Source organism: Cervus canadensis, chromosome 3 (assembly GCF_019320065.1).
Source record: "Cervus canadensis isolate Bull #8, Minnesota chromosome 3, ASM1932006v1, whole genome shotgun sequence".
Lineage (NCBI taxonomy): Eukaryota > Metazoa > Chordata > Mammalia > Artiodactyla > Cervidae > Cervus > Cervus canadensis.
In genome coordinates, this window is record NC_057388.1 from 98,344,132 (window position 1) to 98,371,503 (window position 27,372).

Below are 27,372 nucleotides of genomic sequence, written 5' to 3' on the forward strand. Positions count from 1 at the left end.
GGATCTTCCCAACTCAGGGATTGAACCCAGTTCTTCTGCATTAGCAGGCGGATTCTTTACCATTGAAGTTAATTTAATTGCACAGAATATAAATACATTACAACTTATTGCTATGGGTGTTTTAATTGTTTTTCTAAGACAGCAGGCACAAGACATAAAATCTGATAGTTTAATCATTTTTAAGTTTACAGTTCAGTAGCGTTAAGTACATTCACATCATTGTGCAATCATCGCCTGCTCTCTGTTTTTAAAGAGCAACATTTTGACGTGGCTAGAAAGTGCACGACAGGGCCCTTACCCGCCCCCATACCCCCAGAAGGCAAACGTCCCCATCTTGAGAGAGGGGGCTTTCGACAGCCCTCTGGTTCCACAGCTCCACCTCCACACAAAGTGAGGCTTGACCAGCCTTGTGGGGCCGTTTGGGTGGACAGAACCAAGATGCGGAGCCCGCGGACCCCACGCTGCTGGGAAGGCAACACCCCCTGACCCTGTGAGTCACCCTAGCTTGGCTGACCCTGGCTTGGCCTTGGCAGGGCTGCGTGCCACCTCAGCTCCCGCCCAGAGCTTTCCCAGGCGGATAAACCAGGACAGAGAGGGGAGAAAAGCGTCCTCAGCCTGGGAACCACTGGGGCTCCGGTCGCCCAGGGCAGCTGTCAGCTGGCCAGGCCCTGCCCTTCTCAGGACCCACGTCAGCTGCCCCTGGCTTGTCGGGTCTGCTGCCACCCAGAGCCCCTTCAGATGACAAGCCCTTTCACATCTGTCCAGGGGCCACGAGAATGAAGGGCGGGTCTGCCTGAATCTGCCAGCAAAACAACTCAGTCCACATTCCGCCCATGCAGGTCAGGTAATTAGCTCCGTGGTAGGAAGGACAACCAGTGGTGAGCTTTGGTTGCAGGACTACTGAACCGTGGGCTCTCAGGATTATGGTCAGGTGAGGAGGGGTGAAGTTTGTGGGCAAGGAGAGTCAGAGGGGCGGGTAGGGAGCCCAGTGTTGACCAAAGTTGAGACGGCTCCCTGGCCTGGTGTCAGGGAGGTTGGCCCCAGGCTCACTGTAGCCTGGAAGAAGTTGCAGGCTGGTGGTGCAACCCCGTGCAACAGCTGGGTGGGGGTGAGGCGTGGTCGCTGGACAAGCCAGGGAGGGAAGTTAATTGGCCTTGACAGGCGCCAGCAGTTAAGCGGCCCTTCTCACCTGCCTATTGCTTTCCTTACTAACCTTTGCTCGGCCAGGAATCTCCCCTTCCTCCTCTGCCTGTTCCAGCCCCTCCCAAGCACCCGTCTGAACTCTCAGCTCACGTCAATCCTCCTGAACTCTGAGCTGAGGTTCCAGCTTCCGCCCGCCTTGCCGTCCTCTGAGTTCACTCCCGCAGCATCTCTCCTCAGGATTTGGGGTGGGGGGTAACCTGTACCACAGTGGGTTTGCTTTTAATCCTAGGCAAGGTGATTAATGTGCGTGCTCAGTCGTGTCCAACTCTTTGTGACCCCATGGACTGTAGCCCATCAGGCTCCTCTGTCCTTAGGGTTCTCCAGGCAAGAATACTGGAGTGGATTGCCGTTTCCTTCTCCGGGGGATCTTCCTGACCCAGGGATTGAACCTGGGTTTCCTGCAATGACAGGTAGATTCTTTACCACTGCACCACCCCCCCCCCCCAAAAAAAAAACACCACAACCTGAATTCACCAGGTCTGTGGACTCTTGTAGGCTTTCATCAATATTTTTGTTCTTTAAAGCATTTCAGCTCTTATGTAATACTGAACTTGGGCCATGCGTGCAAAAGTCTTAATTTCAAAACTTGGCCCTAAGATTACTCTCTGTGAGTGAAACTTACAGGATAATTTACATATAAGGGAGGAGATTGGGTCACCTGAAGAAGTGAGTCATCTAAGACAGAAACCTGTAAGTACTTGAAGGTATTTGGGAAACTTGCAGCCAATCAAGGGCTCTAGGGCCTTGGTCCCAGGTAAGTCAAGGTGGATTCCAGGCATCTGTCCTTAATATCCTAGGTGGATCTGATGCAGGTGATGCCAATCACCCCTGAGAAACATGGGGTACCCTCTGAGAGGTTTGGCTGGAAGGTGATGGATACAGCTAAAAAAGCTGGAATCTGTCTGAAGAAAGGGAGGGAACATGGGAAAGGGGGCACGCTTCATACCTTGTGGGCAGGTGTATAAAATAATGTAAACTCTGTGGAAAACACTCTGATGGTGCTTCAAAAATTTAAACGTAGATATTAACCTATGACTTAGCGATTCCACCCGTAGGTATATACTTAAAGAAATTGAAAACAGGTACTCAAACCAATGGGTTTCCCAGGTGGCTCCGTGGTAAAGAATCTGCCTGCCAGTGCAGAAGACGCAGTAGATGCGGGTTCCGTCCTAGTCAGGAAGATCCCCTGGAAGAGGAAATGGCAACCCACTCCAGTATTCTTGCCTGGAGAGTCAGTCCCATGGACAGGGCAGGCTGGAGGGCTGTGGTCCAAGGGGTTACACAGATAGACACAAGTGAGCACAAACAACTCAGTCCACTCCTCAGACTAAGGTGTGCGTGTGCATTGAGTTGCTTTAGTCGTGTCCGACTCTGAGACCCTACGGACTATAGCCTGCCAAGCTGCTCTGTCTATGGAATTCTCCAGGCCAGAATACTGGAGTGGGTTGCCAAGCCCTCCTCCGGGGGAATCTTCCTGACCTGGGGGGCAAAACTGTGTCTCTTCCATCTCCTGCACTGGCAGGCAGGTTCTTGACCACTAGCACCACCTGGGAAGCCCAAACAAATACATGAACACATGTTTGTTGCAGAACTATTCACAATAGCCAAAAGGTGGGAAAAACCCAAGTATCCATCGAGTGATGAATGGACTTCTGTGTTACGTGAATTTCCCCCCAGTAAAATAAAACAAAGGGGGGAAAAAAAAAGAGGGCCGGGTTGGGGGCAGGGGAAATGTCCAGGGTAACAGACTCTCTGTGAGACAGGGAAGTCTGTCGGGCTCCCCTCCCCTCCTGGGGAGATGTCCCTGAAGACTCTCCAACACCTTTGTTCTGCTTTCCTACTCACCAAGCAACCTTCTGATTATTAATGTGGTCTCCTAGGAGCTTGGTGCTTGTGCTGAAAACAAGATATCTGAGCTACCGGAAGTGGCTGTTGGAGTCAGGAGCTGGCTGGCATCTCCTGATGAAGCACTCCTTTGAATTGGAGGGGTACCCATGCATCTCTGCCTGCGACAGAGTCAGTACAGTCCCACCTTAGTACTACTGTGGGAATTGTTGCTTTGGTCAGCAAACATTTACTGAGAGATGACTCTGTGCCAGGCACTGATCTAAGGCTCTGGGAATTCAGCATTGAACGTAACAGATACAGTCCCTTCCTTCATGATGCTTACATTCAAGTGATCAAATAACACACATGATGAACTGAACATGTGTGCATGCATGCATGCATGCAGAGTCACTTCAGTCATGTCTGACTCTGTGTGACCCCATGGGCTGTAGCCCACCAAGTTCCTCTGTCCATGGGATTCTCCAGACAAGAATACTGGAGTGGGTTGCCATGCCCTTCTCCAGGGGATCTTCCCAACCCTGGGATCGACCCAGGTCTCTTACATCTCCTGCATTGGCATGTGGGTTCTTTACCACTAGTGCTCCCTGGGAAGCCCGAACTGAACATAGTAATGCGCAAAAAGAAATAATAAATAGCAGATCTCCTCATTGTTCTTGGTCTGCGTGAGAAAAGGTTTGTGTGATAATTTCTAAGAACTCACTCTCCCTTGTCTCAGCAGTGGTGACAGCTACCTTCTCTTTCAGATTCCCTATCTCCGGCCAGTTACCAAGACATGCCAGCCACACCTGCTCCCACTCATCCCTTCCCTTGCCCACCAGTGTCTCAGATAGTCAACAGCAATGAAACCCACCCAGAAGTCCTGCTCCAGCTGGTTTTCATGACTATGTGATTGACCCTGAATTGAAACATGATAATGGAATGCCTCTAAATACACACTCTTCATGGAAAATGTATGAGTTTTTTTTTTTTTTTTCTTAATTTTTCTAATGGAATCGGAGGACTTGGTTCTTGGACAGACTGTTGGTGTGAGGTAAGATGAAAAGGTTGAGCGGCCGTGTTCTATCCAACACACCCATGCTTCTTGGCTACACTTTGTTTCTAAACCCAAATAGCATTGTCCATCCAAGGTCTGTCCTAGACTGTGAGTAGGGAATCACAACCCTATTTTTTTCTCTGGTTTCTGATGCTCCCCTTCCTTAATTACCACTTTGCAAAATGAAGGCACCTTAGCTGATGTAGTTTAAACTTATGCAGAGTAGGGTGGGAGGGATGTTGGTAAGGTGAACTTCATCCAATGATGTTCTGCTCCTGGACTTGGTACCTGGATGTGGTCCTTTGTGAAAGTTTGTCAGACTGTGTATTCATGATCTGAGCACTTTTCTGTATATATATTTTACTTCAAGCAAAAATGAAAATAGGGGGCTTCCCTGGAGGCTCAGTGGTAAAGAATCCACCTGCCAATGCAGGAGACACACACAGGTGTGATCCTTGGTCTGGGAAGATCCCACAGGCCATGGAACAACTAAACCTTTGGACCACAGCTGCTGAGCCTGTGCTCAAGTCCATGTGACAAGAGAAGCCACCACATCGAGAAGCCCGCGCACCGAAACTAGAGTAGCCCCTGCTCGCCGCAAGCAGAGAAAAGTCCGTACAGCAACAGAGACCCAGCACAGCCAAAAATAAGTAAATAAATAATCTTTAAAATTGAAAACGAGACATATGTACTAAGAAACTTTTACAAAGATGTTTTTCTCAATGCTCTTTATGATATTAAAAATTGGAAATATCTTGCATGCATGAGAGGATTGGTAAAATAACATTTATCACATCTGCAAAACAGAATATTACATAGCCATTAGAAATGTTGACAAAAGTATATATTTATTCACTGAGACATGTTGAGTAAACAATATCATATGCAATAAGTTAGAAAAGAAAGTATATTCCAAAATATTATGAAAGTGATCATCTTTCAGCAGAATATTGGTGCTAATAAAGTTAACTAATCTGAGGCGCTTGTTACAAATTCCTGAGTCCCCACACCCAGAGATTCTCTTTTGGTCTTCCCCAACCCCCAACCATACATATCTATACACCTAGGTAATTGTTATGTTCTTATCCTTTTAGGGGGCCTTGGACCCCTTTCAGAATCTGATGTAAACTATGGACTCTTGCCCCCGAATCGAATGGACACACCAAATCTTGGATACAATTTGGTGGACCATGACTTTAGTTAAGAACCCCTAGTATAGGGTGAGAGGTCGACCTCTCCTCATTTTCCTCTCGTTCTTTTCTCCAAAGACCTCTTTGCTCCCAACTCCTTAGAGGTCAAGAACCTCTGCCAGGCAGCCCAGGCCCCAGGGCCATTGCCAGGGTCAGAGCACATTCCTTTTGTGTGTTTTTGTAGGGTTCCTGGTGCCCCCCAGAGCGAACCCACCTGGTGGGATACTAGGCAGCGGGTTGGCCGCAGGGCGGCCCTGAGGCCTGCTTTGAGAGCGTGCCTGTGTCGCCCAAGACTCTCTTCCCACCGGGGCAGGATAGCGCCCCATGGAGTGCAGCCTTCTCCCGCACCTCCTGCCCCCGCCCCTCTGGCTGTGCCAGTCTGAGGAAGCCGTCCCCAAAGTTTTGATGCTCCTTTTTTTCTTTTTTAACTTTTTATTTTGTACTGGGGTATAGCCGATTAACAAAGACGTGACAGTTTCAGGAGAACAGTGAAAGGACTCAGCCATACACAAACATGTAGCCATTCTCCCCTGACTCCCCTCCCACCCAGGCTGCCACATATCACTGAGCAGCGTTCTCTGTGCGGTACAGTAGGTCCTTCCTGGTTATCCACTTTAAATAGAGCAGTTTGTACACGTCTGTCTCCAACTCCCTAACCGTCCCTTCCCCCCAGCCTCCCCCACCTCTCCTGGCAACCGTAGTTTCCGTCTCTAAGTCTCTGAGTCTCATTCTGTTTTGTAAGTTCATTCGGATCGTGTATGTACCCGACATTGATGCTGCTTCTTGATGACAACAGAAGTCCCTCCATTCATCCTACACGGGTAGCATGTACGACTTTACATGTGCTGTTCTGGGCCCTACACGGAGATGGGAAAATCTCCTGCAGTAAAATAGGAATGGGGTCGAGGCCATGGCTTGTGGGCTTTAAGGTGGGCAGCATCGTAAACTTTACAGCCCTAAGAATATTTTATTAACATCTTACGAAGAGAGAGCCTCTTTTTGCGTGTACCTGTAAAAGTCGTGGACTTGTGGGCAGGGGCGGGCTCTGTGGCCTCGGAGGGGAAAAGAGGCCGTCCAGGAGAGTCAGGTCCATTTGGGACCAGAGGCGTCGGCGACATGAAAGACAAGCGGGCTTGGCCACCAGGTGGCGTGACCGGCCGGGCTGAAAGAGCAGTTCGTCCCAGGAAACCGAATCCTGCTGCTGTCCTCTGTCTGCCTTTCCAGCACAGACCTGACTCCACTACCTGCCGATCCTTTCCCCGAGAGGACTCCCGCCCTGACACCCGCGGCGTGGGGTCTGCAGTGCCTGTGGGTGTCGCCACGGTGCTTCTCCCTTGACCCCAGTTCTGCCCCAGGGAGCATCTCGGTTCCAAGTCCCAGGAGGCCGCTCCTTCCTAGTCTCCTTTTGGCTCCAGGGTGAGCTGCCAGGCAGGATGGACCGGGGAAATGTTCATGACACAGGGCAGGACAGCTGTCTTATTAGCCTTGGCGAAATAAAAAGAAAACCCAAACACTTTTCTTCTTCTTCTTTTTTAATATCTAAGATTAAAAAAAAAAACACCCCAAATCCAACAACCCAAAACAATCCCTTTGAACGTGCCTGGTCCCAGGTCCCAATTCCAGTGCTGTTTTGAAGAAGCTGCCTGCCGGCAGCTCTGGGGTCCTGTCCCCAGGGAGGACCCAGGGGTGGCCAGAAACCATCCTGGCCTTTATCCCAGCACCTGGGACAACCAAGGATCCGACTTCTTAGGAAGACCACCAGGACTGTTTTTAAGACATGTGGTTGCCCTGGGAGGAAGTTTTCTGTGGAGTCTGGGTTGAGGGCTATTTCTTGTGGAGAAACTTCATTTTATTGCCTAAAAAAAGAAAATGAGAACATTGCACCAGGCAGACAGAGGAGCTGAGTTAAAATCCTGCCCTTTTCACACCAGCTGTGGTGTGGACAACTGGGGCTCCCACCCCACCCCCGAGCTTCACCCCAGGGCTCAGGAGAAATGGGGGGTTCCTCCAGCCTGGGTGCCCCCTGCACTGCTCATGCGCCTCCCCTGTGAACAGGGATCTTTTGAAGGGAAGACTGTCAGAGCTGCAGACGTTGCTTCTGAAATGGTGACACAAGACGCAGGGACTGTCACGCCTCCCTGGGGGTCCTGAGGGGAACAAATGCCCGGCCCGGCCCTGTGGGAGGTGGGTGGTCCCTTCCCGGGCACTGGCCCCCCGGGTGAGGCTCTAAGCAGGACCCTGCAGGTCCTGGGGGGCTGTCCTCACTGCAGCTCGTCCTCACTGGGGCCTGCTCCCTCCCTCATGCTTTTTGCTTTCTTCTCCTCCTCCATTTCCTAGCAAGGGCGTTTTTTGGCTGGTTAAACTACAGTCCTTACTGAAATTCTTACATTTCCACTTTTCAGGGAAATGAAACACACCTGGAGGCTGGGCCAGGTCTCTACCGCCAGGCCCCCTTCTCCGGTTCCATTCATCATGCTTCTAAGCCCCACTCCCCAGAAGACTGAAGATGTGGAGGTAACTGTGAAAGAAGAGCAACACAGCCAGGGCCCAGGAGGGCCGGGAGAGGGCCGTGTGTCCTTAGCTTCTGCTCCGGGGGCAGGGCAGAACTGGAGGTTGGTAAGATGCCGACTGGGCCCAGTGGGCCTCAGAGTTCAGTGTCATGAGCCCCGGCTCCAGTGGCAGGAACTGGCCAAGACCTCGTGGCCCCAGGGGCTGCTGCCGGGAACCCAGACCCCTGGGCCTCACCTAGTCCCTTCAGGAACTTGTTGACACCGCTGTGTTCTCCGCTGGGGAGTGTTTCCAGGTACTCCTGGGCTCGGACCTCAAATAGACCTGTTGACGAGAGAAATCCCAATCACTTTAGTTCCTTCTCTTGGTGCTTCTACACGTGTTCGTTTCCTTACTGCTGCAGATAAGAGAAACCTTGCCGCTGAGACAGAGCTGCTCTATAAACATGCTCTGAATCAAAAGATTTAAAAGGTTTTTTTCCCTGACCTTATAATTGCCCAGCCTTGTGCAGTAATGTCTTTGGAAAGCTGTAAAGCTAGCTCGTACATGAAGTCCTATTTTTCCTCAACGAACACCTTCCAAGCACCTGGACTGTGTCAGGCCCATGGTCTCAGGGAAGAACCAGATGGTCCCGGTCCTTCCCTTCTCCTTGAGATCTCCCATAAGAGGGCCCCTGGCCAAGTGGCCTGCCTCCTGGGAGCCTAGCTGCCATTGAGGGACTCAGAGGGTGGGGTGGGCAGGTCACCTCAGCAGGCAGGGACCTTCAGTTCTCGCCCAGGGCTGGAGCCTCAGGCTGATCTTCTGTCAAACAGTGGTCCGTGTACCAGGCAGGTCTTCTAGTGAATTCTTTCATCAGGAGTTGTGTGCCTTCTCCCAGTCTCTAATCCACCTTCTCTTGTCTCTCCGGATACCCTCATCAGAATCATCTGAAGTATGAAGCCCCGCTTTCTGCTTTGCACAGAGCTCTGGGGATGTGGAGCTTTGCTGCCTTAGCTCAGATTCTGCGTTTGCGACACCAGAGGACACCCAGGCCTGGGTCAGCTGCTCCCACACCCTCGACCGTCGTCACTGGGTGGCATCCCCTCAGGGTTAATCATCTATCTCTGTGGTCCTCTGGCCTAGCTCCCACCTGGGGTAGCCTTTCCTGATATTTCTAGCTTTCAGATTCCCCAAAGGACTTAAAGAACATGGAAGAAAGAGACAGGAACGGTTTCATCCTCTTCCGCACACTTCCCGCTCCTGATCACTAGAGGCGTGATGGAACCCAGCAACAGGGACAGGGACACTGAGGGAGACAAGGAGAACCGAAGGAGAACCTGAGAATCGGGGCACGGGGAGGGGGTGGAGAGGGGGCCCTCGGGCTCCCCAGGCCGGGGAGGGGGGCTCTCTGCTGTCCTCCTTCCCCACGGCCAGCCCGCTGGGCGTTGGTGGCAGCACATGGAGTGGAGGGTGTGGGCCAGCCTCTCCTCCTCTGTCCATCCCTGGGGCCCCGCGGAGAGGGTGAGGAAGGAGGGCAGAGGGGACAAGAGGAGGCCTGAGGAAACAGGGGAGAGACGCCAGAGAGAGGGGGGGAAGGCTGTCCCTGAGAGTCTGGTCAAGCTGGGGAGACGAGGACAGAGGGGAACTCGCACTGGAACTGGAAGCGGGGAGCAGAGGGAAAGCGACACCCGAGGAGATGGTGGGGCCCCGACCTTTGGCGTCCTGCCGGCGCAGCTCCCGCTCCTGGATGAAGCCCCGGAACGTCTGGGTCTCCATGAAGACCTCCAGGAACCGGCGGAGGCTCTTGGAGGAGACGGCTTTGCGGAAGGCCTCTCGCTGCAGCTGCAGCGTCCTTTCCTCGCGCTCGCCCGCCGTCAGGAACAGCGGGTAGTGGCCCACGATCTCCACGAAGAAGCGGACAAAGGCTTCAGACACCACCTCGTTCAAGGGGCTGGACTCAGGGCCTGAGCAGAGCAGGGGAGGACCAGGACCGCTGAGGGCGGAGGCAGAGCCTCTGGGACGAACCAGTCAGAAAAGACCAGGGTGCTATTCCAGGTCCCTGGGAGGCCGACTGTGATGATCCATGGAAGAGGTTCCCCACAGTGAGCCTGTCTTTTCTCCCCTACCTTTAAACAGATTTTTTAGGGCTAAACTGGGGGTGGGGTGGGAAAGGTTTTTTCTACAACTCGCGGCTGAAGGGGATGAGCGCCAGCCTCTCCCCTCATACACCTCGCTGCCCATTTCCCGACTTAACCCCATGCCAAGTGTACAGATAGACGCCCATAGTCCATTGCTCCCTGGCTCCGAGGATGGAGGCGGGGGTGCAGCCTGGGAGGTGGTTGAGCATTTACCTCGCTTGCCGTCAGGGGGCCCCTCATCCTGCTCACTAGCCAGGTCATTCCTCTGCTCCAGAATGTGTTCCAGGGCTACCTGAAGCTTCCGGGGCAGAATGGAGTCCTCATCGTCCATCTGTAAAGCAGAAAAAACGGGAGTCATTGTCCCAGCATTTCTGGGGATGGTGTCTGTATCCCAGCCAGCAGGACATAGCGGATTCTGCAGGGCAGGCCCGGCACGGTTCCTGGTTTAGTGGAAAGAACACAACTTTGAACCAGAGGCTTGAATCTTGATTCCACTCTTAACAAGCTACAGGAGCCTCAGCTTCCCCATTTGGTAAAACAGATTATCTCACTGTGAAGATTAAATGCAACAAATAAGATGGTGATGACTGAAACTGGAGAAGATATAAAATAAATGGAAAGATATTCTGTGTTCATAGATTGAAAGAATATTGTTAAAATGTCCATGCTACTCAAAGCCATCTATAGATTCCATGCAAATTCCTATGAAAATTCCAATGACATTTTTCACAGAAATAGAAAAAAAAAATCCTAAAATGTGTATGGACCCTTAAAAGACTGAATAGCCAAAACAATCTTAGGAAAGAAGAACAAATTAGGATGCTGGAGGCATCCTAATTCCTGATTTCAAACTTTATCATGGAGCCGTAGCAATCAAGACAGTATGGCTGTCATTGCTGTTCAGTCGCTCAGTCCTGTCCAACTCTCTGCAGCCCCACGGACTGCAGCGCGCCAGGCTTCCCTGTCCTCCCCTGCCCTCTCCTGGAGCTTGCTCAAACTCATGCCCGTTGAGTTGGTGATGCTATCTAACCATCTCATCCTCTGTTGTCCCCTTCTCCTTCTGCCTTCAATTTTTCCCAACATCAACTGGCATAAAAACAAACACAGACAGGGGAGGACAGGGAAGCCTGGCGTGCTATAGTCCATAGGGTTGAAAGAGTTGGACACGACTGAGCGACTGAACAAGACGACAAACAGAACAGAATCGAGAGGCCAGAAACAAATTCATGCATATACGGTCAACTAACATTTGACAAGGGAGTTGAATATTCAATGAGAAAAGGATGGTTGCTTACATAAATGGTACTGGAAAAATTTGACATCCACATACGAAGGAATGAAATTTGAACCCCTATCTTGTACCTCTCCCCCAAATTATGGGGATTTTAAAAAATGGATTACAGACTTAAATGTAAGACCAGACATTGTAAAACTTCTGGAAGAAAATACAGGTGAAAAGCTGTTTGACACTGATCTTGGCAACGATTTTTGGGAACATGACACCAAAAGCACAAGCCACCAAAGCGAGAATAAACAAGTCAGAGTCCACACTGAGAAGCTTATATACAGTAAGACAATCGGTCAGCAAAGCAAAAAGGCAACCTCCAGGATGGAGAATGTAGCTGTAAATCACACACCCGATAAGGGGTTACTATCCAAAATACATAAGGCACTCATACAACTCAAGAGAAAAAAGAAAGGCAGAGGACACGAATAGACATTTTTACAGATGTGTATGTATGTGTATATACATGTGTATGTATATATGTACACATACACATACATATACACGCTCAATGGAATATTATTCAGCCATAAAAAGACATACTGCCTTTGTGACTACACTGATAGACCTTGAAGACATAATGCTAAGTGAAGTAGACCAGACAGCCAAAGATAAATACTGTATGTTCTCACTTATATGTGGAATCTAAAACACTGAACTCAAAATATTAATTAAAAAAACTGAACTCATAAAAACAGAGAGTAGAGAGGTGGTTACCAGGGGCGAGGGGTGAGGAAAAGGGCAAATGTTGGTCAAAGGGTGCAAATTTCCAGCTATAAAAGGAGTAAATTCTGAGGAATCTAATGTCTAGTTTGGTGACTATAGTTAAAGTATACTTAAAAGTTGTTAAGAGAGTAGATCTTAAGTGTTATCCCTCCAAACACAGGTAATTATGTGAGGGGATGGAGGGGTTAACTAATTAATCCTATTGTGTTTCTAATTTCTCAATGTATACGTATATCAAATCATCATGTTGTACGTCTTAAATTTAAATATGTTTGTTATATGTCAATAAGAGCTCAGTAAGGCTGGGAGAAATTAAATGCAATGCAATTAACTTGTGAAAGTTCCCTGCACCTAAGTGGCTACTCAATAAATGTTTCCCAATGCCCCACCCCCACAAGGTGGCTAATTCTTATCAGGGGGCTCTGGTCAGGGCAGATGACCTGTATGATTGAAAGCCGGCTTTATGATCTGGGTCTCAGAGCAGGAGGGCCGTGGGGATGGGCCTACCCAGAGGGCCCTTGGAAAGTGAAAGTAGATGGAACTAATGATAAAGAACAGCATTATCATGCATAACTTTTCAGTGGCCACTCCAAGTTTATTTTATTTTATTTATTTATTTGGCCGTGCCATGTAGCACGTGGGTTCCCCTACCAGGGACTGAACTGCACCCAACCCCCATTCTCTGATAATGAAAGTAGTTTATGATCATTATAGAAAATGTATGAAAATATTAAAACAATCTAAAATCGCTCATAATCTGTCTCCTTTTCAGTCTCCCACCCTAAGACAACCAGAATTGATGTTTTGGTGAGTTTTCCTTTCTATCTTTCTATATATATATGTATTTTTCCCCTCATTTCTTTTTTTTCCCCCCTCATTCTATCCTTAAAAAAAAGATCAGCAAAGTAATGTATATAATTTTTATCCTGATTTTTCCACTTCACATTATATCGTGAAATTTGTTGTCAAATATTTAAAGGCATGTTGAGAAAGGTTAAGTGTCTACAGTTATAACCCATACAAAGATTCTGTCAGCAAACCATTTTGTGACAGAGCCCATGGGAATCGATCGTTTGTCCAAACCGCTCTTCTTTGGCCCCTGCCTTCTGTGCTGTCCGCAGTCAGGCCCTGGCCGGGGACTGCCCCAGCCTGCTGGCCTGTTCTGCAACTCCCGGCCCCCCACAGAGCTGGAAAGGTGAGCTCTAAACAACAAGAGGTGACAACAGAGCCAGCAGTGGGTTGAAGCTGGGGTGCTTCTCACTCACCTGTCTGAGGAACCGATTGTTGACGAGGTCGACCACGAGGACCTACGAGGTGAGGAAAAGGGACTGTTACTGTCAGCAGGGAGGGCTTCCAGGATATAGAGATGGACGGTTAGCCTTCTTCCTTCTTGGCACCCAGAGAGGCAGCCGGGTGGGGGCGGAGTGGGCCAATTATGGTTTCCTGACATTGCCACTGAAGCCACAGATGATGAAGGGGGAGGAGGGGAAAAAGCTTTCCAGACATGCATGCTTTCAACACTGTAACCGCAGGCTAGGATACATGTGGGCCAAAGGCTGGACTTCCTGCCCTGTTCCTGGACTGGCTAAGGCAGAGCCGCTGTTTTTAGTGTTTTTTAGTGTGTGGGTCACTGAGACAGAGAGAGAGGCTAGAGCCCCAGCTTGTTCCCATTCCACTGGATTCTGCCACCCCTGCCAGGCCTCCCCCTCCTACCTCCCAGTTACCCACTCAGTCTTGTCATTTCTGTTAATGGGATAAAAGGGGAGAGACCCAGAGGACTGGACCCAACGGGGCAGTAAGCCAAGCTGCAGGTGCTGGGCTTCCATGAGCCAAGGTTCTCGTCCTCCTTCCTCAGAGTGAGGCTGAGACCCGGGGCCACAACTAGGGAGAGGCAAGTGAAGCGCCTAGGGCGCAAAACTTAGGAAGGCGCCCACTCACGGGATCACACAGTGTGGACCGCTGGCTATGACGGAGGATGAGCAGGGCGCCTGCGTGCCCGCTGTGTTTCCACAAGAGCAGGAACCACGGGCTCTAACACAGGGGCCAGGAGCTGAGAGAGGCTGTCCTTCCTTCTCACACCCTCTCCCGGGGGTGGAACTGAGCCGTCTGCAGGCTCACAGGGCACCCAGGAAAACCCTCTGCAGTTCACAAACCCACACTCAAAGACCTGAGTCGGCTGGTTCATCTTTAACGAGACTATAGGACCACCTGGGCAATTACAGTAGCTGCATCTCGGGACACGGGGAGGGTGCAGGCCTGGCGGTTCTGTGCAGCATCACTTGGTCCCCACGGTTCTGCTGTGACTGCCGGAAGCTCTCAGTACTGGAGACGGAAACCAGTCTGAGGAAGGGGCTGGGACTCAGTAACCACAGAGACGCTAAGCAGGGCTTTTCTCATTTGGATCCAGAACTCAATCGCTGAACACATTTAGGTTACTGCCTTTTTAGCTAATATGAAAAAGGACCTACTTATAGGAACACAGTCCTTCTCAAGACTTTGTTATTGGCCCAGAGATGATTTCCAGTTACCATTAGCTCTTCGTGTGCTTTTTTCCCATGGTGGAGGGGTGGACGGGGGAAGGATAGGGCGCATGGCTCTTTATGGACGAGGTGTATTAAAATCTAGTAAATCATTGGTTGGGCTTCCCTGGCGGCTCAGAGGTAAAGAATCCACCTGCCAATGCAGGACACACAGCTTTCCACCCACGATCGGGAAGCTCCCCTGGAGAAGGAAATGGCAGCCCACTCCAGTACTCTTGCCTGGGAAATCCTATGGACAGCGGTCCGTGGGGGTCACAAAAAGTGGGACGTGACTCAATAGCAGCAACCAATTGCTGACTGCAGCCCTTCTCAATGGGTGTCCACGGCTGTAGGTTCATTTAGAGGGGAAACTGAGTCTGCAGGCAAGAGGTTCTGCTGAAGCTGGCTTGGCGGGGGGGTGCTGGCTCACAGACAAGGCCGTGGGGTCCCGCTGCCCCCTGACCCTGCCTGCTGCCAGAGCCACAGGCGGTCCCTCCCCCCGCCCCTGCCCCCACAGGGAGCTCACCTCCTCCAGCGGCAGCTCCCTGAGCAGCGGCAGCGAGCTGGTGAGCAGCCCGATGAGGAAGGGCGTTGGCGAGCACACGATGTCGATCATGGCGGGCGGCAGCACGGGGATGTAGGTGTGCTGCCAGGTGAAGGGGTAGATGGCCGCCACCATCGCGTGGCAGCACGTGGACAGGGTGCTGCAGCGGGGAGAGAGGGGAGGAAGGGCCGGTTCAGGAGGGCGGGCCGCCTCCACGAAGACCCAGAGAGAAAGGTTCACACGCCAGCCCCCTCGCACACCCCACCCACAGAAAGCCCCCAAACGACGAAAGCCTCCTTCCTCATGGGTGCTCCTTCTCTCAGTGAAGAGGCTTTGTACTGGAACCCACGTTCTCTCCGCCAAGTGTGAACGCCTAGGTGAGGGCAGGGGAGGGGGGAGACAGCATCCTTCAGTGTTCAGGTGCAGCCGTCCGCTCCAAATGGCTCGGTTGTGTAAAAGCAGAATTCATGCACTTCTTGCCCAGAATTCAAAACACAGAAAACTAACGAGAGACTCTCTTAAAGCAGGATGATCATAATGTAGCCTTGTATTGGCGAACGCTGGGCCTGACAGTTGTGTGGGAGCCACAGCGCTTTGCTCCGTGCCTGGATTTGGGCTCGGCTTGTGCAGTGAACGGGTGGATTACCTGGGAGCATCGCTTTTATATCATTTCTGCAGAGCTGCAGCATAGTGAGGACTGGTGGCTTCCAAGATGAGTGAGAGCAGGCTTTCTCTTCTTCCTCGAAATCGTTTCTTATCACTAAGTGAGCCTGCTCCCAGCGGCTCCCCTCTCCTCTCATCCTGATATGCTGTTTCTAAAATGTTATGGTGTTGGAAACTCTAGCAGCTTGTTAGAAGTGTCTAATGCAATAGTAAAAGTGAGGGCCCAGTGGATTCACCCAAGAGTATACCGGGCCCAGTGGATTCACCCAAGAGTATACCGGGTCACCTTCGGGTCCCTGTAACCAGCACTGCATTTGTTAGGACACCTTCTGAATGTCTGCCCTGGTTCTCAGCTGTGCTCTGTTCACGTCAAGTTGCAAGGAAGCTGAGTTCTGGATGGATGAATGCTCCTTTACTACATTCCCATGATGTCACACACCTATAATCTCGTTGCCATAAAACTTTCCTGAGCCCATCAAAAAAATCACTTAGCTCTGGTTTACTTAAGAAGAAAAGAAGTGGACTAAAAGATACTGGCCAGCAAGTGAACTCAGCCAGGCAGAACGAGACATGTACTGTATGATTCCAGTCACACGAGGGAATCAGAATCAGCAAATGCATCGAGACAGAGCAGAAGGGAAGTTAGCAGGGGCTGGAGGAAGGGAAAGGGGCACATTGTAGCCTAAAGAGGACAGAATTACAGTTGAGATGATGAAAAGCTCTGGAAATGGATAGTAGTGATGGTTGCAAATATTGTGAATGTGCTAAATGCCCCTGAATTGTACACTTAAAGATTATTAAAATGGTAAAATTTATGGTTATGTATATTTTACTGCAATAAAAAAGCAACCTTCCCCAAATCATTTAGATTCCTCTGAATCTAGTAAGTTCCTATGAATCTAGCACCCCCTGAGACATCCTTAACATATGCACTAGCCCTCGTTTTGATCCTGCTTCCATTTGGGGGCTCCTAACCAAAATGACAAAACTATTTGAGATGATAAACAATGATGGTCTCAGAATGTCTATCACTTGTCTGACCTTTTCTCTGTACTCAGCACATCAGGCTTCCCTGGTGGCTCAGAGGTTAAAGCGCCTGCCTGCAATGCGGGAGACCTGGGTTCGATCCCTGGGTCAGGAAGATTCCCTGAAGAAGGAAATGGTAACCCACTCCAGTATTCTTGCCTGGAGAATCCCATGGACGGAGGAGCCTGGTGGGCTACAGTCCCTGGGGTCGCCAAGAGTCAGAAGCAACTGAGCAACTTTCACTTTCACTTATTAGGCTATACAGTCTGTGGAATTCTCCAGGCCAGAATACTGGAGCGGGTAGCCGTTCCCTTCTCCAGGAGATCTACCCAACCCAGGGATCGAACTCAGGTCTCCCGCATTGCAGGCGGATTCTTTTCCAGTTGAGCCACTAAGGAAGCTGAACCTAATAAGAGCAATGTTGAATCTTGTTCATTTGTATGTCTCCTAACTTTCCTGTTCTCTATCTTAGCAAATAATCAATCTCCTAGTACTCACTGGGGTCATGAGATACCTCTCAGTAGTGGAGCAGCCACAAATTTCACCGATACTTGGTCTTATGTTTTCTTTCAAATGATCACCCTCAAAATGAGAAAGATGCTACCCCAACATTTTGTTTTTTATCACTATAATACCTTCATTAGCTGAGTAAGGGTGAGACATAGCTGAGTAAGGTAAAGTTCGGACTTATACCAAGAGAGCAACATCAATAATTCAGCCAGCAGTGTGCGGTGAAGTGATTTCTGCCTTTTAAAAGATCTTCTTGAACACCATTTAGCAACTGAACAACAACAACAACAGACACCTCTCAATAGCACTCTGAGGTTGTAACTATTACTATCACCATTTACTCTTTAATAACTACTAATGACCTCTTTCCACAACTGAAATATTAGGTTACACTATAAAAATAATAGCAAATGTAGTTTTTAAACCTGTAAATATAACCCTATCCATTATGTTGAATTAAATCCTAAGGCATTGAGACATGACACACACTTTTTTTTTTTCCATTCTGTAAATCATTGTTTTCTCTCTGGATTCAATAAACGTAAAGACTTTAAAAAAAAAATTGTCTTGAAAAGCATAAGAGCTTTATTTCTTAAGGCATCACTTTCTACCAGATAAGTCAGGAATGTTGATACTTTTAGTGAATTGCTGATCATTTACGTCTAATTTCCTTGACCTATAGATCACTGAATGTGCTGAATTCACTTTGTTCGAAAACTTTGATTTTTTAGGACGAAGCTGTATTTGTGTGTGGCCAATCTACAAAGCTGATCTGCTCAAGTACTATGGGTCATGACTTAGAAAACTAGAAGGACATCATAATATAAACAAGGATAGTCATGTGTAAAGCAGGTTTTTGCAGACTATAATTTTGCAGTCCATCGGGGGCCCTGAAATAATTTCAGTGGGTTGTGATCAGCATTAAAAACAACTACAACAAAAAGAATGTAAGAGAAAATAAGAGTGTGATGCATTTCCCCCAGTTGTAAATAACTATATGTGTGTATTATGTGGGGTGTATATTAGGTCTGAATATAAAATGTATTTCTAATTGTGGACTGTAGTAAAAAGGCTTGGAAGTCAATGATTTTGACTGGAGAGCTGGGGGTGGGGTATGGTGGGGAGTGGGTAGAAAGTGATGGTTGAGGTGGAATTTTGATATGTTACACCTTTTACTGGGGTGTTGGCTTTCATTTCCAAGTGGCTAGTGGGAGTTCTTTAAAAGAGATCCTAAGAAGGAATTTTCTGAAGGAAGCCTTGTGTATGAAATCCACCTCTTTTTATAGCACATTTGTTATTAAGCTCCTAAATATCACTTGGAGAAAGAGTGGATCATGCAGTGGTGTATGTCATGGACTCTGTCATCCATGGTTCCTTCAGCAAGTTTTTGAAATTCTCACTTTAGTCAAGGGCTCCCCAAGGGGCCCGAGTGGTGAAGAACCTGCCTACCAATGAAAGAGATGTGAGAGACTTGGGTTTAATCCTTGAGGTGGAAAGATCCCCCAGAAGAAAGCCTGGCAATCCATTCCATTATTCTCGGCTGTAGAATCTCATGGACAGAGGAGCCTGGCTGGCCACAGTCCATATACTCACAAAGAATTGGACATGACTGAAGCAAGTTAGCACTTTAGTCAAGTCACTAAAGGAGAATAAAAATGCGGCACTTATGTTTAAGAGTGTGTTTACACTTCAGAGGTGTGGTTTAAGCATTTCTGACTCCGGGGAAGTTACAGAATCACAGAATTTTAGACCTGGAACCGATTTTAGAACTCCGGGAGATGGTTAAGGGCAGGGAAGCCCGGCAGGCTGCAGTCCATGGGGTCACAAAGAATCGGATGCTCCTGAGCAACTGAACAACAGTGAACCCCAGGCTAAAAGAGGTTAAAGTAACTTCTGCATCCAGGGTGAGGGCAGGGTGGGGAGCGAGGAGTCCTGAAGACGGCACAAGGTAAAGGGATGCAGACTGAGGAGCAGAGGCATGAAGAGGCATAGCCAGAAGCCTTTGGGTTTGTTTTTTTTTTCATTACTGCAATAGAAAAACAAGTCTGGGGACTTCCCCAAAGGTCCAGTGGGTAAGGCTTTGAGTTTCCAATGCAGGGGGTATGGGTTTGATCCCTAGTCGGGGAACTAACATTCCACATGCCATGTGGCACGACCTAAAAACCCCAAATAAAAAGTTTTTTTCAAAGTCCAATTAAAAATTTAAAAAAAAAAGAAAACAAAATCTGCGTAATTTTCTTTCTTTTTTTTTCTTTTTTTTACCAATTCAGAGTAATGGCCTCCTGCCCTTCGGCCTTCTTTTGGCCTCAGCCCTGGAGGGAGCAGGTCTGCAGAGTGTCTCCCCTTCTCTCCAGCGCGGCTGTACTTTGTATTTCTGGCTGAAGCCCAGGAGTCTGGGGGGCAGGGTGTGTGGCTCAGCTGCAGTGAGTGTGAACCAGCTGGGCAGGGAAGGTAGTTGGAACAAGTAGAGAGCACAATGATAAGCAATGCCAGCACTAGATACGCAAGGCAGGGAAAGAAACGTCATGGAAAGAAGAAATGCATTCATTTAACTGGAATGCAGGGAGCTGAGGGACACCGGTACTCAGCCTGCTGTGTTGTTTAGTCGCTAAGTCGCGTACTCAGTCTCGATGGGGACAAATGACAGCTCAACTGTGTCAGCCGTTGGCCATGAAGGTTGGTACTACTATTGTCGATTCTGCTAACAGGTGTTTTTTGCTTGTTTGCTTTTTAAACAGTCCGATCGCTGTTGCAGCTGCGTCCCCATGTTTCCCACCTGGTTCCCACTGCCACCTCACTCGCTGGCACCTGGGCAGCACAGCGGGTCAGGAGCCACCCGAGAGGCGGGCAGTGTGGGCAGTGTCGCATCCCACTCGTTCTCCAGCCCTGTCCAATATTCTAAAACAAAATTCTGCCTCTTGAAACATGAGAAGGAAAGGTCAGATTCTGCAAATAATACAGTAAGTGGCAGCTGTTCCTTCCAAATAAATGGCAGAAGAGGGGCTTCCCTGGTGATTCAGTGGTTAAGAATCCGCCTTGCAATGCAAAGGACACCAGGTTGATCCCCGGTCTGGGAAGATCCTACATGCCGATGCTACATGCCGCAGAGCAACTAAGCCTGTGCACCACCTACAACTACTGAGACTGCGCTCTAGAGCCGAGAGCTGCAACCACTGAAGCCCGTGTGCCCTAGAGCCAGTGCTCCACAACAGGAAGCCACTGCAATGAGAGGCCTGCACACCACAATGAGAGAGTAGCCTCTGTTTGCCGCAACTAGAGAAAACCTCCGTATAACAATGAAGACCCACCACACCCAAAAAATAAGTGAATCTTGAAAAAAAAAAAAAGGTAGAAGAGGAAAGAAGGGATTACTCTGAGTGTAGCTTGTTGAGATTTTATTCCCCGACCCATAAAGGCTAGAGGAGCTTCCACGGGGGTGGGCACTGCTAGGACTGGTGGTTTCTTAGGAACATGCAAAGTACAGTCTACAGCTCTAGGGATGCTAAGGACGACGGCTCAGGCTCTCTTGCCACTTAATGTGGAGCCTTACGTAGCGTCTGCTGGTTGGAGGAGAGGCGGTGTATTTGAAGGAAGTTCTAGGAGGGAGCCCTGGCAGCTGGCTCGCATTACAGTGGGGGTGGAGGAAAGGAATGCTGGCCCCCTGCAGCTGTGATCAATTTGCACAAAAGCCAGGGAGGGCGGAGATGCCTCAGTGGGAGGTTGGCTGGGCCACAAGGTTAAAAGATGGGCACAGGGGAGAAGGGTCAGGTCCCAGAATGCTTTGCTACTTGGTGGTGGTTCCTGAGGGTTGAAACATTAGTCCAGAGACCCCAGGATACCCTTGCGAGCACTCAGATTCTCCTGGAGAAGACGCTTCAGTTCTGGCTGCTACAAAGCCCTTGTGCCCTATGTGGTGGTGTTTAGTCGGTCAGTTGTGTCTGACTCTTTCCGATTCCATGGACTGAAGCACGCCAGGGTTTCCTGTCCTTCACCATCTCCAGAGTTTGCTCAAGCTCATGTCCATTGAGTCAGTGATGCCATCCAACCATCTCATCCTCTGTCGTCCCCTTCTCCTCATGCCCTCAATCTTTCCCAGCACCAAGGTCCTAGCCCAATTTGCAGTTAGTTATTACTATGCTCAGCAGCCTCCCAATTCACCTAGAAACCAGAAAGAGTCAAGCACAGAGCTTTCTCTAAGACGCTACCAGAAAAGTGAAGGATGAGTTTCCAGAGTTGGAGAGACCCCAGGAATTTGCGGAGTGAGTCCATCAGCATCCTTTAGGATTGCAGGCAAAGGATCTCTCTCTTTGTGCGTGATTCCCAGGAACCAGAGCGAGCAGTGATCTGATGTGGTCTGGGGCCTGCTGAGACATAGTGGGAGGTGGCTGCCATGCTTCCATTACTGTACTTTCAGACCCTGAAGAAATGTGTCACCGAGTTAAAAAAGAACCCAGGCTGGACCTCAACAAAACTGGGTCTGCTACTCTCTGTGTGATCTCAGGTAAAGCTCTTCTCCAAGGCCTCAGCTTCCTCATCTGTAACATAAGGAAAGTGGGTGTTCCAGCTTTAATGTCTGCCAACTATGAACTATGAGAGAGAGAGAGAGAAAGCCAGGAACTGGAGGTAGGAGCCAGGAGCTGAAAATAACTGACACTGAAAAAAACGCAGGCCTGGAGGGTAATTCTAAAGCTCACTGATGGAAACAGGACAGAAAAGCAAGGTGACATCTCATTCCGAGGAATTAGTGGATACAGTGTTGGAGAGTTTTTAGGTGGCCGCAGTAAGCCCCCGAAGGACTACACTTAGAGCCAGCACAGCCTGGAGGGACCTGACTCCAGAAGAGAGCTGGAGTATATATATATCCGAGATTCTGTTGGTGATGGGTTTGGAGTCAATTTGTGGCTATGCTATTGTCTAAACCTTGCTTCAAAGTTATCTTGGTGTTCATAGGCAAAAAAAAGAAAGGTAGTTAATACTTAATGTGTAATCAGTCTGATGGCATTTTCATAGCACTCTGCTGAACTAAAACACAGGTATCTCCCTGTTAGCTTCACGAGGACCTCTGAAGTAGTACTCTAGATGTTGGACCACCAAGATGGTGGCTACTCACACCCTCAAGTAGCCCTTGGCAAGCTCACTTGCCTGGAGAGGGTGTGCCACAAACCCAACCTTTTATTGAAACACTACGATGCAACTGACTGAGACAGGATACGGGGCCTCATTTAAGCCTACAGAAACTGATTAAAAATGAGGTAAAAGGAACACACAACAAGATGAAGGTGCACAGCTACACATGGACTTATTTGTGTAGTCACTCCATGTCAAGGCCAAGGTTCAAGTTCTACTATTTGTCCAGATTGGACCACCCAGTCCCACTTCTAGCTAATGAGCTATAAGTCTGTCATTTAGCTTCTGGTGTGAATGCACTACGGAAAGATAAGTAAGTTTCTTGAATATTAAAAACCATCGTCCTGCCTAAAACTTTTACACAAATTGTTTACGTGCAGCTCTGATTCTCTTATTCAGCCTAGTGTGTAGATTTGGCCAAAAGCTTGGGAACTGAAATTAATAAACGAAAAAACAAAATGTTTATCATCAGGGAAATGAGGAAAGGGGTATAGGAAAATATTTATTTAGGTTGTTATGACAACAGAACAAGCGATCACAACAACATTCTTTCTTTCCCATCTGCTAAACTTTGGCTTGACAGAGCCTTAAGAAACACTCAACGTCCACCGTAAAGATGAAACGGAGCAAGAATGTTATTCTAAATTTGATAGATTTTTGGCTCCACTTAAAACCCTTTTATAACTCATACAATATTTGCCACAACTCCCAGCAATTTCCTCTTGCAGTGGGCAGACGCACTTCCAACGATGAGGAAATGACTTGTGTGGGGGGAGGGTGCTGGTGGCAGCGACCACAGGCCTCTGGCAGGCTGACGTTCTCCCCGGGATGTCACGGGGCCGCTCACTGAGCCTGCGGCGTGCCCTATTCTCATGCCCTGCTCCATGGCCTTGAGGAGATGGGGTGCTACAGATGGGAACCTGCGGCAGCCTACTTCTACTTCCAGCTGAGCAGGGCTAGAAATCAGGGCATGCACAGCCCGTAGAGAGCGAGTGGTGCCCGCTGGTGAGGGTGAAAGCACTGGCTGAACTTAGGCTGAAGGCTTTCTTCAGAGACTTCCAGGTCAGACGACTTGCAGCCAGCCACTGGTTTGTCATGGCCGAGCTGAAGAATGCTTCAGTTCCCTAGAGCTACTTTCCCCAAAATCAGGAGTAGGTGGAGGCTGATTCCTCCCAGAGGAACCCCTTAGGTGGAGCAGGCTGGAGAAGAGAACATGGGTTCTGGCTTTCTCACTCAGTAACTTCACATGCACCATGTTCTCTGGCGGTGTTGCTGGGCTCTGATCATTAGCTAGGTCCCTGTTTCACAGGTGAGCCAGACTTCCTGTGTGGGCTCTCTGTTAGGGGAGGGGGTAAGTCTGAGGGTCAGAGAGACCCCTAAAGAGGAGGCTGCGCTGAGGCCCCCTCAGAAGCAAGCACTTAAAGCTGCAAGAGGAGGTACAGATGGTGCCCTGACTTCTGAACAAAGGCTAGCACAGAGGCCTGGGAGTCGGAGAGTGGGTTTGTAACATGGGGTATATTTATTTATCTTCAACCCAGATAAGGTTAAGTGGGGTGTTAGAAGGGCACTCACAATTAGTTTCCTCAGCACCTCACCATCCTGAAGTGCCTACATTTAGAAGCACTCTCAGGAAAATGCTATCGAGATGGTTTCTACTGAATCAGACCCCCTGGGAGAGTAGTGGGCCACGTGAGGGCGGAATCCCAGAGCATCTGAGCTGAAGGGGTCTCATGGGAATCACACAGCTGGGCAGAGGAGGTGGTTGTCCCCTGGGACACTGGAAAGCACAGGATGCCTGAGACGGATGAGTCCTGGGTCAGGAATGGGGGCAGGGTACTTCAGCAGGTCTGGGACCAAGACTGATGGGTGGGCAGAGATCAAGGGATGTGGCAGACACCTGGGGCACCCCAGCCCACGGACTCAGAGAAGGTCAGAGCTAGGAGAGACTCTGGAGGTTCCCTCAGCCACCTGCCTCACGGGGGTCCCGGCTGGAAGGGTGGGTGGGGGTGGGCCCTGGAGAGAAAAGCACAGATGTCTGAGCTTCCTCAGGAGACAATTCTGGCTGGCCTGCCAAGCACAGAGCAGGTTGTGACAGCACGTTTTTAAAAAGACTGTCCCACCTCCAACTAATAAAAATAAATGAAAAAATAAAAAAAATAAAAAGACTGTCCCTATGTATCTGTGTAGACAGACAGCCTCACAGATACTCCTCCACCCCACCCAGACCACGGTGGCCTGCTCGCCCCCTCGTCTTCTCTGCAGCCAGCTACCCCTGTCTGATCCCAGCTCTCCACTGACCCCTTCCTTGAGCAAAGTGACTTCACTTAGTCACTTTATTAGTTAGTTAGTGAAGTCACTAACTTAGTTAGTTAGTGAAGTCACTCAGTCGTGTCCGACTCTTTGTGACCGCATGGACTGTAGCCTACCAGGCTCCTCTGTCCATGGGATTTTCCAGGCAAGTTAGTCTCCTGCTAACAGAACCGAACTGATGGAGTTCTCGAGAGGCTGAGAGAACGGAGGAGCCCGGCCCAGGGCAGCTGGCTCCTGGGCTCCCTCAGGGCTCCGCTGCTGCTGTTCGCATTAGGTTCACGCACACTGTGCCTTCTGCTTCAGCGCTCTCAGGGCCTTTCTCTCTTTTCCAGCCTCTTCAGATCTGCACTTAACTAGTGCTGGCTGAAAAGCAAGTTTATTGAGCGAGAGAGAGAACACTTGAAGCCATTTGTAATGGGACAATCACGGGCTACTTCTGGGGACAATGAGACACCGGAGCCCTAGCAATTCAGAGCTCTGAGTGGCTGGGCATGGAGGAGCCCTTGTTTCCTAAATGAGGAAACCCAGGGCCAGCAGCTGAGGATGTTCAGGCCTCCCTGCTGGCTGGGAAGTCCCCTCCCATGGGATGGGACGTGTCAGCCTGAATGTCGTAAAGGGTCTGCAATGTAATTTCGGTATTTCATACACACATGCGTGCACATGCACACACTGGCTCCGGATCCAAAGAGGGCACCCAAGTTATCCACATCCCCGCGCCCCCACCCGACAAAAATCCTACCTCCTCAGTGCCCCACGGCTGGCAGCTGCTGCAAAAGAAAACAGCCAGTGGGCAGTAACAGCCTTACGGCAAGAACAGCGTCCTGCGGCCACGGCTGGCATCTTACCCTCTTGTGGGTGTTTGCTGCTCCAAGAGACTAAATCTCTCAGGGCAGAGTGCCAGGCACCCTGGGAGGCAGGGTGATGACAGAAACCCCAAAGTCCCTCCAATCAGACCACTGCAGTGACTTGTCTCCTGCCAGGGCAGGAGTGGAGGGGGATGGGAGGACTGAACAATACCCGGCAGTGCGCAGGCCCCATGCTCAGGGAGGGGTTCCTTTCATTGTCTCTCATGACAACAGCTCTGTGTGAGTCCCACCTGTCAACCCAGAAGTCTCTCCAGGGACACGGTGGAGTGGCCAAGTCCTTCCCCAGAGGTCTCTGTCCTAAGCCCTTCCAGGTGTCTTGGCACCCAAAGCCTCTGACATATGCCCACTGCTGCCCTTCAGGGATGCCTCTGTCTTTTTTTTTTTTTTTTTATGCCTCTGTCTTTGATGTGGCTCCCTCCCTTTCTGTTCCCACCTTCTCTTTTCATTGTCCCTTTTTGAGAAAAATAGATGATATTATCCCTTCTCCTTCCCGCCTGAAGAAAGCCTGGGTTAGAGTAGGGGGCCACAGGCCCTGGTCCCCTGCTCCTCTTGAGTCACGTCCATCTTCTCAGATACTTGGGCAGGCTGGACCCTTCCTGAGCCTGACATCTTTAAATCAGAAGCAAGCATCCCTCGGGGCTGTTTGCCCCATCTTCACTCCCTGGAGGGCCTTCCACTCCTGACCTGGGTCTTTCGGAGATCCATCACTTTCCCCTCCTCCCAAGGAAAGCCTGAGAATCCTACAACTAAAAATATGGTGGAGACTGGGGGATGGTGGGGCTTCCAGAGAATACAGAGAGTCACTAGAGCACTGGTGAAATCTGATCCTGGTCACGGAAGGGTTATTCCTCATCCTCAGCTTGCAGGCCCCCACCTTGAGAACTCTCTGGTCTGAATCCCCCAGTGCCCGGGGATCTTGGAGAGCTGCCCACAGCACCAGCTGCAGGCTAGAGGCAGGGCCTGCCGACAAGAGTGCTCAGAGAGTACAATAACTGTGACATTGAACGTGAATAGCTGACTCTCAGGCAGGCCGGGGGCAGCCTAGGAGGAGCCCAGTGGCTGCGGTCCAGTGACCGAGCGTGAGCAAGGTGACCAGATGGGCTGCGGTGGAGACAGGGCTGGATTCCATCTCCCACCACGCCTCTGGACGGACCCCACATTCACACGCTTTGTCCTTTGCACTCTTCCTTCCCTTTTCTTCTTCTTCCCTTTTGTCTTCTAGAGTCGAGAGTCATTATTTCCTCTCCAAACCGATTTTTACATGTTTTTGGCACGGCTTCCTTCCAGATGGACTCTCAGCTGGCCCCTCCCGCTTGGCCGGCTCATCTCGAGCCAGGACCCACGTCTCAGCCCTCCCTGGAGCAGCAGCCACCACTTGCGCCTCTGCGCCCTCAGTTCCAAAGTGAGGAAGGCTCTGATTTGAAATGATGAAAATGCCAAGAATTCTTTTTTTTTTCTTTTTTTTTTTTTAAAGTTCAGAATTAACCCCAACCCTTATCTGCATCTTCTTCAGGATCTTCTTTGATTCGTGACCTGGACTTTGCCAGTTACCGAATGTGACCCCTGGGATGTGGGTGCACCCTGCTGGGCTGCGGGTCTCTGTGCGTGGATTCTGTTGGCACGCCTCTGCTCTGTCTGTGCCTCCCGCCTGGTCCTGCGGCCCTCCCGGGAGCCGGGCCCTGCCCGCCTCTGCCAGTTCCTGGCTCTCCCCTCGGTTCCACCACACTGAGCTGCTTGCAGTTCCTGAAGGAACCCTTGGCCTCCCCTCTCCCTGCCGCTGTACTGACAGCTCCTTTTGCCTGGAACATGCTTTCTACTTGCTCTTGGCCTTAAGATGCAGGGAACTCGTCCACGAATGAGAACCCTCTGCCTCGAGTCGGCCTTTACAGCACAGTAC

The 27,372-nt window shown here is 49.9% G+C and overlaps 1 protein-coding gene and 1 long non-coding RNA gene across 4 annotated transcripts in view; one reads left to right on the forward strand and one right to left on the reverse strand.

Annotated features, from left to right (window-relative positions):
* Window positions 1-1,552: 1,552 nt before the first annotated feature.
* LOC122438722 lies at window positions 1,553-4,000 on the forward strand. Of its 2 annotated transcripts, none has more exons than XR_006268616.1 (2): window positions 1,553-1,613; window positions 3,795-4,000. It is a non-coding gene; the product is annotated as an uncharacterized LOC122438722 (long non-coding RNA). The 2 variants fall into 2 exon arrangements; XR_006268615.1 differs by lacking the exon at window positions 1,553-1,613 and adding an exon at window positions 1,998-3,219.
* Window positions 4,001-6,785: 2,785 nt separating this feature from the next.
* Window positions 6,786-27,372, reverse strand: part of DENND2A (DENN domain containing 2A) — a 98,253-nt gene continuing 77,666 nt past the window's right edge. For both annotated transcript variants that reach the window (XM_043463877.1, XM_043463879.1), the window contains 6 exons: window positions 14,956-15,133; window positions 13,176-13,217; window positions 10,113-10,230; window positions 9,474-9,725; window positions 8,020-8,106; window positions 6,786-7,130 (listed from right to left, as the gene is read on the reverse strand). In XM_043463877.1, coding sequence (XP_043319812.1) covers window positions 7,099-7,130; window positions 8,020-8,106; window positions 9,474-9,725; window positions 10,113-10,230; window positions 13,176-13,217; window positions 14,956-15,133 — 709 coding nt within the window. In that variant the 3' untranslated portion in view covers window positions 6,786-7,098. The remainder of the gene's footprint in view (window positions 7,131-8,019; window positions 8,107-9,473; window positions 9,726-10,112; window positions 10,231-13,175; window positions 13,218-14,955; window positions 15,134-27,372) is intronic.